Consider the following 14,591-nt stretch of genomic DNA (forward strand, 5'->3'; position numbering starts at 1 on the left):
AGGGATCAACGTTATTGTACTCTTAGAATATTATATAACTAGTCGTTAACCCGTGCGATGCACGGGATGGTTAAACAAAATTTATACACATTCACCTTTATTGGTACAATCATTTGAAAACAATTCTAACTAATAACCAAATGTAAGAGACACATTGACTTACTATTTAAAGTAACCTTCTGAAGAATTTACACATATTGTGCAACTGAGCCTTAAAATTTAATTCCTGAACACCACAACTCCATAAAATTCATACTAATAATAATATTTTATGATAGTGCAGTTAGAATTTTGGTTTAATTCTTGAACACTGAATTGAAAATTAATTATATGAGTATTCAATGGTGAACAAATGTAAAAGACACATTGACTTACTATTTAAAGTAGCCTTCTGAAGAATTTACACATATTGTGCAACTAAGCCTTAAAATTTAATTCCTGAACACCACAACTCCATAAAATTCATACTAATAATAATGTTTTATGATAGTGCAGTTAGAATTTTGGTTTAATTCTTGAACACTGAATTGAAAATTAATTATATGAGTATTCAATGGTGAACAAAGTACTATGTATTAATTAATATATAAACAAAACTAACCTTACAAAAGCTAAACTTTATAAGCTAAAATCTATACCGTGCGTTGTAGATCTTGAATGCTATAATATAAAACCACTCCGTTATGGTAAGTCAGTCAATAATAAGATTATAAAGAATGATAAATATTCATACTCATATCCAACTTATAATGAATGCCAAATACATAAGAAGAACGAATTATATATAAATAAATAAAATAAAAAATAAAAAATAAAGAGCCAAATGCATTTTACCTGCTCATCACTTGCTTGTTCGGCTGTTCCTTAGTACCAGCACTGTTGGCTTTGTCGAGTAAAACTATACTTTCTACATAAGAATCAACAAAAGTTTATTGATATATGTCAAGATCGTTAGAGAGCATGAGAGAAAATAGAATAGTCATTATATTTCTTAACTTGAGAGAGGGGTAAGGTTGCTAGGGTTTTGAGAAGTTATAATATTTTTATTTTGAGAGTTTTTAGAAACCGTGGCTTTATATTTTTTAACTTGAGAGAGGGGTAAGATTGCTAGGGTTTTGAGGAGTTATAATGTTTTTATTTTTATTTATTATTTTTTAAATATTGTGCTGACGTGGAAAATTTTTTATTTTTTATTTTTTAAATATTGTGCTGACATGGAAAATTGTGGTGCTAGCAAAGGCTTCGGTTTTATATATATATATATATAGATTAGTCATTGTTGTGTTGTTATTTAATTAATGCGTATAAGATTGTTACTAAAAACAAAAACAAAAACAAGTTCCACATAATCTGAGATATAGGATTATTTATAATTCTTCAGCAAGAGGGAGAGCATCCTGCTCCCTTCTGAAAGAACTTGGTACTTAGATTAACTTGAGAAGTCAAAGTAACCAATCCCCGTCCCAAGGCCAAGAGTGATGCTACATTGCTACTCAGGAAATTAATGGGCATTGCTTCTTAATAGGAAGAAGATGGAGATTACAAGACCCGGCAATTGATGCATGGTGTTTCAATAGTACAAGACGTAGTGGTTAAGTAAAATTGACAAGTTCCATATGCTGAATAACATGAGCCCATTTTTTTAAATCTTTTTTTCTCAATCTAATGTAATCTATTCTATTATTTTATATTTGTAAAATGAAAACAATTCCTTGATCTGAGGGATCGGATTTGGAGGGTACTTCCATGGCGCAAATATGAGAATGAGATACAGACGAAAACACAATACATGTAAGAGCCGTGTCCTCCTCACCTGCGTAAATTATTAATCTCTCTCAAAATGAGGGGTTTGTTGGGAGCCTCTTCCAGGTTTATCGTGAAAGAGCCTTGACAACAACCTTATTCATAATCTACTACCTAAGCTACATTTTATATTTTGTTCTAGGCAATCTTGACCAACTGACAATGACATTTCTCTCTAATTTCACGTTGAGTGGCACCTATGTATTGGTTGTTTTGTTCAATTCAGGCAATTGGCAATTAGGAACTGGTAGAGAAGTAAAACTTTTTTTGCATTACTAGGATGTTCATGTTGTGTTGATCACTCAGCTGGAAGATGCAATTGCTGGTGTTGTGGTTTTGGTAATATTGTTGCCCATGACTTGTGTGTGTCTATTAGGTTGTCAGTCATTCAATTAGGATGAGATAGCCATTAACGAACCAAAGTGAGAGAGTGTGTGCGTGTTTGCGTTTAGCCTTATGAAACCTAAACTTTGCTAATAAACAAAGATTAGCTACAAACCAGTTTGAAGTAATTTCTTTCAATCCAACGTAGCGAATTATAAGTCTATATAACTCCAAACCAATCTGGAGTTATCTCCTCCAACTCATTATGTGACGACTTATAAGATTATTTATATGTATTATTTAAACAAGTTAGGATTTATTATAAATAATCATGTGACTAAAATTATACATAAATAGTCTCTTCAAACAACACATAATGGATTTGAGGAAGATAATTTCAAGTCTATCTTAAGCTAAACTTTTTTTCTTTGTTAAAATGATCAATTTTTTTCAAAGTAATTTATGATAATGAAAAGAGCTTTGTGAAAAATATTTTTTGTATTGGCATCATATAATGCTTTACCAAAATCTTTCCGTAAAGTGATTTATGGGTATGTTTGGAACAGAGGGATTCCAACCACCTCCCCTCTCCTCTCCCTCCATTCAAATATAAGGTATGACTTGTTGAGTAGGAGAAACATAAAGGATTTCATTATGACATCAAATAATGTGTTATCCATCTCAAAAAAAAAAAAAAAAAAAAAAATTAATAATTAGACTAATATATGACATTGAAATTTCGATTAAGACTTACCATGACAGAGGGTGTGACCTCAAAATCCTAATATGTTACCCTCACAAAGAGTTTTCGTAAAGTAATTAGAATTCCGTCACAAAATGTATCTCTTATGGGCTTACGGCACACCATACCACACCACCTTAGCAACCTAAAAAGTTTGCCATTGCGCTATAAGAATTTGATCCTTTCAAATTCTTTTTTTTTCTTTGTTAAAATGATTAATTTTTTTCAAAGTAATTTATGATAATGAAAAGAGATTCGTGATAAATATTTTTTGTATTGGCATCATATAATGCTTTACCAAAATCCTTCCATAAAGTGATTTATGGGTATTTTTGGAACAGAGTGATTCCAACCACCTCCCCTTTCCTCTCCCTTCATTCAAATATAAGGTATGACTTGTTGAGTCGGAGAAACATAAAGGATGTCATTATGACATCAAATAATGTGTTATCCATCTCAAAAAAAATTATTAGACTAATATATGACATTGAAATTTCGATTAAGACTTACCATGATAAAGGGTGTTGCCTCAAAATCCTAATATGTCACCCTCACAAAGAGTTTTTGTAAAGTAATTGGAATTCCGTGACAAAATGTATCTCTTATGGGCTTACGGCACGGCACACCACACCACCTTAGCAACCTAAAAAGTTTGCCACTACGCTATAAGAATTTGATCCTTTCAAATTCTTTTTTTCTTTGTTAAAATGATCAATTTTTTTCAAAGTAATTTATGATAATGAAAAGAGTTTTGTGATAAATATTTTTTGTATTGGCATCATATAATGCTTTACCAAAATCTTTCCATAAAGTGATTTATGGGTATGTTTGGAACAAAGGGATTCCAACCACCTCCCCTCTCCTCTCCCTCCATTCAAATATAAGGTATGACTTGTTGAGTCGGAGAAACATAAAGGATGTCATTATGACATCAAATAATGTGTTATCCATCTCAAAAAAATTATTAGACTAATATATGACATTGAAATTTCAATTAAGACTTACCATGACAAAGGGTGTTGCCTCAAAATCCTAATATGTCACCCTCACAAAGAGTTTTCATAAGGTAATTGGAATTCCGTCACAAATTGTATCTCTTATGGGCTTACGGCACACGACACCACCTTAGCAACCTAAAAAGTTTGCCACTGAGCTATAAGAATTTGATCTTTTCAAATCCTTATTGTGGGTTTTATTTTTTACCCAAAAAAAAAAAAAACAAACAAACTTACTTGTATCTATTAAATCCCATTGTATCTATATCTATTGTGTGTATATATATAAACATTTATATATGAGTATGACCTTGGAAGATGGTCGATCGATGGACATCATTTGGTAACATTTTCAGGCCCATCACCATCTCCATCTCTATTATATCTTCTTTTGTAATTCAAATAGATGGGCATGGTGCTCTTGGCCCATATACTTTCCTTTCGGTATACAGAAAATATCTTGCTTTTAGAGCGTTAAAAATAAAACCTTGATTTGAGTAAAATTAAGAAAACCAACAGTAAGTCCACTGCATTGTTTATTCTCTTCTATCGAATATTTGCATACTTTATGGTGTGCCAATAAGTGTGTGTATATATATATAGGATCCGATTAATGTGTATCCACATTAAGCCATCCATTTTTTTGAACATTTTTTCGAAAATAGAAAAAGCTGTCAATACTTTTTCAATTCTCGAAAAAAAAATTTCTAAAAATGGTTAGTTATTGTATACCCTAAGGGCACACATTAACAAAATCCATATATATATATGTGGGGCCCAAACGGTTTACGGGCCGGGCCCATCTACCTGGGGAAAATCCGAAGGCCCAAGCCGAGGAGGGCTATGGCCCAAACTCGACCAAATAGCCTATGGACATCGCCGAGGACGGCTCAGTCCTCGGCAGACCCAAAGTTCCCCCCCTGAAAGGAGGGCAGAAACGGTATAGGACCGAGACCAGGACAAAAAATCTAAAATATCCCGGGAAAGCTGCTCTTACTGCCATTCAATGCTCTGAACCTGACAGAGCTGCAGTTCCTGACTTTTACAACCACCCCCAACGACTTTGAAAATGGACTGATGGGACAAGTATCAATTTTGGAAAGATTGACCCTATACGTGGACGAAGGACAATAAACGCAGGCGAATATAAAAGGAAAAGGAAGTAACCTGAAAGGGGGTTGGGAAAAATGGCCAGAAACCTGAGCCTCCCAGCCCACCTCCAGGAGAAAGACTCCAGGGGTGTAGAGAAACTTAAGCTCACACGAACACCGCGAAAACCCACCGCCTGTCAACCAGGGCCTAGCCTTTCAAACCCACGCTCTACAAATGATATTGTTAGGGGCCTTTTTACGTGCGAACCCGACACTGTTACGGTCCGTCACGAATCGCGTCCTTACAATTGGCGCCGTCTGTGGGGAGGCTTGTGTGTTGGTATGGGAAGTGGGTCGATAGAGTTTCTTCGTTATATCTAACCGTCGGTTATAGAGTTCTAGCATAAAGTTCTGTTAGGAACTACGTTTCTTGACTAGGGGCTGGGTTGAGGAACTAGCTCCCTTGAAGCCAAGGTCCCCTGTAGAGAGTAGACTAAGCACCTGGTAACGTTAACCGTATGGATAAACTCTAGGGGCTTGGCCGAGGAGCTAACTCCCCTAAAGCCAAGATCCCACGCAAAGAGAAAACTAGGTTTTGGACAGAACCAAGGCATTGCATGGTCTTCGGACCCAAGCCTCAGGGGAAACCAACTACCTGGATGTGGAAAACTAGGTTTTGGACAGAACCAAGGCATTGCATGGTCTTCGGACCCAAGCCTCAGGGGAAACCAACTACCTGGATGTGGAAAACTAGGTTTTGGACAGAACCAAGGCATTGCATGGTCTTCGGACCCAAGCCTCAGGAGTCGGACCCAAGCCTCAGGAGAAACCAACTACCTGGATGTGGAAAACTAGGTTTTGGACAGAACCAAGGCATTGCATGGTCCACGGACCCAAGCCTCAGGGAAACCAACTACCTGGATGTGGAAAACTAGGTTTTGGACAGAACCAAGGCATTGCATGGTCTTCGGACCCAAGCCTCAGGAGAAACCAACTACCTGGATGTGGAAAACTAGGTTTTGGACAGAACCAAGGCATTGCATGGTCCTCGGACCCAAGCCTCAGGAGAAACCAACTACCTGGATGTGGAAAACTAGGTTTTGGACAGAACCAAGGCATTGCATGGTCCACGGACCCAAGCCTCAGGAGAAACCAACTACCTGGATGTGAAAACTAGGTTTTGGACAGAACCAAGGCATTGCATGGTCCACGGACCCAAGCCTCAGGAGAAACCAACTACCTGGATGTGAAAACTAGGTTTTGGACAGAACCAAGGCATTGCATGGTCCTCGGACCCAAGCCTCAGGAGAAACCAACTACCTGGATGTGGAAAACTAGGTTTTGGACAGAACCAAGGCATTGTTTTGGAAACCAACTACTGGATGTGGAAAACTAGGTTTTGGACAGAACCAAGGCATTGCATGGTCCACGGACCCAAGCCTCAGGGGAAACCAACTACCTGGATGTGGAAAACTAGGTTTTGGACAGAACCAAGGCATTGCATGGTCCACGGACCCAAGCTCAGGAGAAACCAACTACCTGGATGTGGAAAACTAGGTTTTGGACAGAACCAAGGCATTGCATGGTCCACGGACCCAAGCCTCAGGGGAAACCAACTACCTGGATGTGGAAAACTAGGTTTTGGACAGAACCAAGGCATTGCATGGTCCACGGACCCAAGCCTCAGGGGAAACCAACTACCTGGATGTGGAAAACTAAGGTTTTGGACAGAACCAAGGCATTGCATGGTCTTCGGACCCAAGCCTCAGGGGAAGCCAACTACCCGGATGCAAGGAAAACTAAGTTTTTGGACAGAACCAAGGCATTGCAAAGTCCTCGGACTCCAGCCTGTGGGGAAACCAACTACTTGGATGAGGAACCAACTATTTAAAGAAAAAACTATGGCCCGTAGATCTCGAAATCCCTCCGAAGAGAACTCCGCGTCAGCAGACGAGTTAATACCTTGATTGCGCGGATTCCTCGGTCTACCCTCGGATCCCCAGTATCAAAGGGGTTGACGCGATACGGCGCAACATATTGCCCCAAAAGCACAACCAAAGTCCCTCGCTACTTAGCTACCCTTTCAGACGAATTATTTAGAGATTATCGTTCTCGGACATTGGTCTAGCATGCATCGCGTATTACTCAGCGCTTATCCCGGTTAGTTTCAAGAATTTGATTTATTGAAAGTTACCATTGTTATACTTGATAATATTTGTGAGGTTAAATTAGTAGGAACCCGTGTTAAAGCATTTTTTCTGCCTGGAATATCCTTAAGGGCAAGCTTGCATTTAATATTCATGCATAAAGTAGTTGTTACGAAGAAGAAAGATATGTAGGGAGAAATAGACACATATTTTATTAAGACAAAGGAACAGTACAGTGTACAATGAAAAGCTGAAGCAAGCTTACACAAGCTTACACAAGCTTACACAAGCTTACACAAGCCTACACTAAAACTGGCTACATAAGTAAAGAAAAATACAAGCGAGCGGAGAGAAGGCCGTGGGGACAGCTCAGAAGAGAGGTTGGCTACTGCGCCAAGTTATTGTCCAAGGAAACTATTCCTCGACACCTCTGCATGCCCATAACTCAGGCAGCCAAAGAACCTGACCTCAGGCTAACACCATCTACAGAAAAGGTGCTAGGAGCTTGAGGTTGGGAAGCCCCCACAAAAATTTGCCTGCTACAAGGCAGACAGTGCTGATGGTGGAAATTCCTTCTCTGGACATACCGAAAAACTGGCATGACCAGAACCTGCTTCGGATTTTGGCTAAAAGAGGGAAGAGAACCCTCTCCCCTATGACAAAATGGAATGCTCCCTTGAACTTGCACCTCCTTGGCCCGTACCCCCCTACTCTGAGTCTCGGGGGGACATGACGCCTTAGTAGCGGAGGGAGCTCCTTCTTCCCAAGCCCTGCCTTAAGCATGATGAACTAAGGGAGGAGTCTGAAGGATTTGTGTGTGGATAGAGCAACTTTCTCTCCTATTTATGTTAAAGGATAAGGTGGTAACATTTAATTCGCGCAGCATCCCAAGGAACACTACAGACAAAACGTCTCTGGCTCGACTTCCAACATCATCTGCAACCCTGGGGTTAAAAGAGTCTCGAGAAGGTGCACCTCGAACACTGGGACGCCAAAAGGTACCGCGTGATCAAAGGTTATGAAAACACCTCTTGATTTATGGGCCCAGTAAATTCGCGGCCCAGGCCCGTTCAGCATATGGGCCCAGGGACAGAACCAAGGCCTTGTATGGTCCTCGGACTCAAGCCTATGGGGAAACCAAGCACGAAAAGTTATAAAAATAACAAGTTTTTGGGCAGAACCAAGGCCTTGTATGGTCCTCGGACTCAAGCCTATGGGGAAACCAAGCACGAAAAGTTATAAAAATAACAAGTTTTTGGGCAGAACCAAGGCCTTGTATGGTCCTCGGACTCAAGCCTATGGGGAAACCAAGCACGAAAAGTTATAAAAATAACAAGTTTTTGGGCAGAACCAAGGCCTTGTATGGTCCTCGGACTCAAGCCTATGGGGAAACCAAGCACGAAAAGTTATAAAAATAACAAGTTTTTGGGCAGAACCAAGGCCTTGTATGGTCCTCGGACTCAAGCCTATGGGGAAACCAAGCACGAAAAGTTATAAAAATAACAAGTTTTTGGGCAGAACCAAGGCCTTGTATGGTCCTCGGACTCAAGCCTATGGGGAAACCAAGCACGAAAAGTTATAAAAATAACAAGTTTTTGGGCAGAACCAAGGCCTTGTATGGTCCTCGGACTCAAGCCTATGGGGAAACCAAGCGCGAAAAGTTATAAAAATAACAAGTTTTTGGGCAGAACCAAGGCCTTGTATGGTCCTCGGACTCAAGCCTATGGGAAAATCAAATACTTGGACAAGAAAAGGTTTGAATCTCATAAAGAAGGGTTATTTGGTAGAAATGTAAGGTCACTTCATCCACGGCTTACACGCCATAAAATGTTAAGGCCATTAAAGGCGTAAGGAAGGGGGAGGAACGCCCCAGCGCTTAGTCATATAAGAGGGCCGCCCATCTGGTGGGTGATATATCTTCAAATAGTTATCCCTTACATGACATCAAGCCTTCGTTTTTCACCTTGGCTGACATTGGGTAAGTATTACTCTTCATTGATCGGCCTTATTAGGCCAAGCATTTCTATTAAAGTTAGGGCGACATCATTTTATTATCAAATATTTTGGTCTTATTCGTCATCGATCTAGATGCTATATTATTGTGCCGAGCAGCGCTTGCAGATTTATGAAAACATAGAGACATAACATGTGAAATAAGGTAGACAACAATTTTTATTAATATAAAAAATCATTACAACATACAAAAAGGGGCTCAAACGAGCCTATACAAAATATAAACTGCCTAAGCAACCATTACATCTGTAGTACAGAAAAGTAAACTGTCAAGCATCTTTTAAACTCGTCTTCAAAGTTTCTCCAATCTCTGCCTCATTGCTGCTCATACTGAGAGAGGGACTCACCTTAAAAAAAAAAAAGAAGAATGAACGAAGAAGAAGGAAATAGTAAGGAAGAAATCAATGACGAAGGTGGAGGGGATGAATAAAGAAGATGGAGGACATGAGTAAAGAAGGAGGAGAAGAAGAGAGAGAGATGAAGAGACAAAGAGAGGAACAAAAGATAGAAAAGAAACAGCACCAGGGCGGAACTGGTGCTGGGAAGACTATAAGAAGAGGGGGGGGGAGGGCACCAAGGAGCAAAAGAGGGAGAAGCAGAAGCACTTAGCCCCTGCCTCCGCCCTGACTCCTAACACGCCGGTTCCACTTCTCCACCCCATCAAAATAAACCGTCGAATTAAAGTAACCTCGCGAATAGTGATTATTAAAGGCACGTTTTGGGATACCCAAGCGGTAAGAGCGCATCAAGCGCGAAATCAAAAGGCTACCTCATAGACCGGCGCGTTTCTTGGACAAATGAGAAGCCGCCAGCATCATTAAAGGGCCAAACTGATTGGGCCATAGGAAGAGATTTGGCATCACCAAAACCCCCCTTTCCAACCAAGAGGTTGGACAGCCGGGTTTTGAGGGGCTATTGTGGGGCCCAAACGGTTTACGGGCCGGGCCCATCTACCTGGGGAAAATCCGAAGGCCCAAGCCGAGGAGGGCTATGGCCCAAACTCGACCAAATAGCCTATGGACATCGCCGAGGACGGCTCAGTCCTCGGCAGACCCAAAGTTCCCCCCCTGAAAGGAGGGCAGAAACGGTATAGGACCGAGACCAGGACAAAAAATCTAAAATATCCCGGGAAAGCTGCTCTTACTGCCATTCAATGCTCTGAACCTGACAGAGCTGCAGTTCCTGACTTTTACAACCACCCCCAACGACTTTGAAAATGGACTGATGGGACAAGTATCAATTTTGGAAAGATTGACCCTATACGTGGACGAAGGACAATAAACGCAGGCGAATATAAAAGGAAAAGGAAGTAACCTGAAAGGGGGTTGGGAAAAATGGCCAGAAACCTGAGCCTCCCAGCCCACCTCCAGGAGAAAGACTCCAGGGGTGTAGAGAAACTTAAGCTCACACGAACACCGCGAAAACCCACCGCCTGTCAACCAGGGCCTAACCTTTCAAACCCACGCTCTACAAATGATATTGTTAGGGGCCTTTTTACGTGCGAACCCGACACTGTTACGGTCCGTCACGAATCGCGTCCTTACAATATATATATATATATATTGTGTGTACATATGGAGTGTGAGTTTCCCTATTTGTAAGACATCCAAATCCAATACATAAAATGTAGAATATACTAATTTTCAAAGAACAATCGAAAGTTATAAGGATAATTTCAGAAATTAATTAATTACCCAACTACTTTAATTTTGACAACTCACTTGTTTTCATAAGCTAATTAACGGCCTTCTTATAAAGTTTTCTTTAGTTTTGTCAAGTATATTAAAAAATATATTGTTTTGTTTTTTGTCCCTTTAAATTTCTTTTGAAAAGTATACATAGAGTTAAAAAAATGTAAAAGTTGAGACTTGGATGGAATTGGTCAAGCAATGCAGGTGAAGTCAAAACTCAGAAGTCGTCGTCCCTTGTTGAAATTAAGAAAGAAAAGAGCTCGTGTTGAGAAAGTTTAAATGCAGTTAGACGTCTTTGTCGACTTTAGAGGAATTCACACACTCTCTGGAAGTTCAGAGCTACGACAATCTAAACCGTGTTGTACACTACTTGTTGGTCAATTAATTGTGTTCCATGAAATTAAAACTTCCAATAATGTCAAATATTTAGAACAGTCCTAATATCTCTTTCATTGATTGGATCCCATCTATTTTATAAATCACATTTTATCTATACATGGAAATTTTTATATCCACATTTACAAAGTTGTACTAGTGTACGCATGTATCTGAAGTGAAGTCAATGCAGTAAGATTGAAGAAACGAAAAATGAAGACAAAGTCAACACCGAACCCCGAATAGGCAAAACACTGGGCATGAACATCAAGGATCAGTGCACAATTCAGGAATTAACAAAGAGGCTGATGTGAAATTTGATTATTAGATAGAAAAAAAAAAAAAGTAGGTACATGTTGCCGTATTCAGCAAAATTAAGAAAGGTACTTGTTGCTGTAATGACATTAGGATACAGATTACAGACAAACACTAAAACAAGAAAATGCTAATGATTGATTAAATGCATGCAAAAGCATAGAATTACACGTTGCAAAAGGAGAAATGGTACTAATTAACGTGTTAAAAAGGAAATCAAGAGCTCCGAACTAGAACGCCACGCATCATATCCTTGAATTCAAAGAAATCAACCCGGCCGTCTTGATTGCGATCAACGGAGAAGATCATCTTCTCAACTCTACCAATCTCGTTCCCTTCCGAGAATCCAAGCTTCCGCAAAACTATTTGCAATTCTTTAGCGGATATATAACCATCTCCGTCCTCATCAAACACCTTGAAAGCCTCTGACAGGTCCGAATCCTCCTGTGACATAGTCTGATGATTATTTATCTTCTGATCTTCCTCGGCCCCGACGTGATTGACTATGTGGTCGTCGCATACAAAGTAGGCTTCATCTAAGGATTGGTGCAATGAGATGAAATCTTCAAATCTAAGACCTTTGTTTCCCGGTTGAATGAAGGAAATGATGGTGAATTCAAGCTCGGAGAGGTCGGTTTCTAAGCCGAGAAGGTTGAGTGCACTGCTAAGCTCATCAACGGTGATGAAGCCATCGTTGTTCTTGTCAAAGAGATCGAAAATGCGACGGAGACGGAGGGTATTAAGACTATCGCAGCGGAGGCGAAAGGAGGAAGTCTTCCTGGTGAGTCTGCGTTTGGAAGGTGGAGTTGTGCCTGCTGTTTCCATGGCTTAATTATTAATTGTGGAATGGGGCAGGCGCAGCAGTCACGCACACCACACGCACGAAAGGAGGGGAAGAATGATAAGAGAAGGAAACGAATTTGAGCTAGTGTTTGTTTCTTTAAGGAAAAGTGGTGGTGGTGGAGCTAGCCTAAGCTGCTCTAGCTATATAATATGGGAACATGCGCGTTTAGCGGCCAACGGGGTAGTTTCTTAATTTGGTTGCAGACCATTTCTGATATGTATATATGTATTTCATATCCAGTTGTTATTGGTAATCACACAAATACGACCACCATTAATTAGTATAATAAACTACGACAACTGGTCATCCAGAATTGTCCAAGTCCAACCCCTCACCTCACCTGTTACGTTTTATTTTGCTCTCTCTCTCGTTCCATCTCCATTCCTTCTAGAGAGAGAATTATGCCTAGACCTAGTAAGTAGGACGGTTCAATAAAGTTCAACTCAAAACAGGTTTCGGGTTTTGAAGGATCCATTCGACCTGTAATTAATGATTTGTATTTTTAATTTTCACTTAACCAAAAAAGATTTTTAAAAAAAATTCCGTATATCTTTTTCTCTTTTTCTTATTTTTGACGACCCGTATTTCTTTTTCTTTCAATGCAAATGCAATAACAAAACGCTTAAAGATAAAAGTTAAATCTAGTCTATAGTTTGAAAATTAAAATTAATAGTCTAATAATTACACAAAAGAAGAAAAGAAAATGGTAAAAATATTATTCATGAAGGGTCTATTTGGATACTGCTTATTATTGAAAATTGAAAACTGAAAACTGAAAACACTGTAACAAAATAATTTTTAAATGTATGAATAGAACTGTGAAACTCAATTTTAATGAAAATTTTGCTGAAAAAAGTATTTGCAAATCCCGTAAACTATACGTGAAACCCACCATCTAAAAACGCATTTTTGGGAAAGACACAAAACACACTTCTCAAATGGGCACGAAATATACACTAGGATATGCTCATTGCAAATGCTAGAATGTGTAAACTAATTAAACTATAAGGCTTGGCACCTGATATAATTTTAATTCAATTTTGTAAAAAATTCTCCTCCTCCACTATGTAACTACTATCAAAAAACTAAAATAAATAAATAAATAAAAACCTATAGGATTTAGTCTATTTACACCATAGGCAATAACTATAGTGTCTAAAATAAAGATTTTTAAAATAAATGAATAAATATAAATTAACTTCTTTACCCCGAAACAATTAAGAACCATTATTTCTTGTTATTGCCAAAAAATAGCATGGTCCATGCCATATATATAACTCCATCATTACGACCTTAGAAGGATTTTTTATGTTATTATTATTGTCAAATGAATCCTGTCAAAAAAAAAAAAAACTTATTGTCAAATGAATGGTGTAAATCCTCCACTTAAAAAAAAAACACACACACACACACTCACACTCAAGGAAGAGGCAATGTGGTTCTAATTTCTAATAAAAAGGCATTCCATAAACTCTACTTAAAAGTTACAGTAACTTTTAAGGGAGTACGAAACAAGTTATGCTACATACAACACATCATAATTTAAAATATTCATAGTATATATGTCCATTATCACAATTCCAAGATAACTGTGTAACACCATAAGGGCACCCTTTATCAAGATCACCTGTTTCATTTATACCCCGTAAATTTTCTCCATATACAAATCAATGATAATGAATAATTATGGCTAATTTGTGTGGGAATTGTGAAACTTGAGAACAGATTTTTTTTTTTTTTTTTTTAAACCTGAGATAGAATTCTACTCTAACTTAATGTAAGTGTATATGTGTAAGTTTCCTTCTAAACACTTTGAACCCCAGCCTTCCCTCCCCCCCCCCCCCCGCCCCCCCACACCCTACAAAGTACAAACACTTATAATTTTGGACAAGGACAAACCCAAGATTACAAGCTAGAGAGGGCCGGAGTATAAGGGAAACAAAAAATTCCAAATAGGCATCCATATAGTATTAACAAATTATAAATACGCAAAATCATTATTTCTTAATTCATTAAAATGCAATCATCTACCAAAAAAAAAACAAAAAAAAAAACAAAAAAAAAAACAAAACAAAACAAAACAAAACAAAAAAATAAAAAACAAAAAACAAAACAAAACAAAACAAAAAAACAAAAAACAAAACAAAACAAAGCAATGTTCAAAAAAAAAATACTAGGCTAGCTAGGATTTTTATTCGAGTCCGAATTTGGTAAGGATGGGGTATATAACTCATATTTTACACCATCCAAT

General features: G+C 38.6%; 1 protein-coding gene across 1 annotated transcript; it reads right to left on the reverse strand.

Moving 5' to 3' along the window:
• Positions 1-11,539: 11,539 nt before the first annotated feature.
• On the reverse strand, positions 11,540-12,764 carry LOC115954204 (calcium-binding allergen Bet v 3-like). Its single transcript, XM_031072115.1, has one exon. The coding sequence runs from the start codon at positions 12,319-12,321 to the stop codon at positions 11,713-11,715; it is 609 nt and encodes a 202-aa protein (XP_030927975.1). The 5' UTR covers positions 12,322-12,764; the 3' UTR covers positions 11,540-11,712.
• Between the last annotated feature and the right edge of the window lie 1,827 nt (positions 12,765-14,591).

This window comes from Quercus lobata, chromosome 7 (assembly GCF_001633185.2).
Source record: "Quercus lobata isolate SW786 chromosome 7, ValleyOak3.0 Primary Assembly, whole genome shotgun sequence".
NCBI classification, from domain to species: domain Eukaryota; kingdom Viridiplantae; phylum Streptophyta; class Magnoliopsida; order Fagales; family Fagaceae; genus Quercus; species Quercus lobata.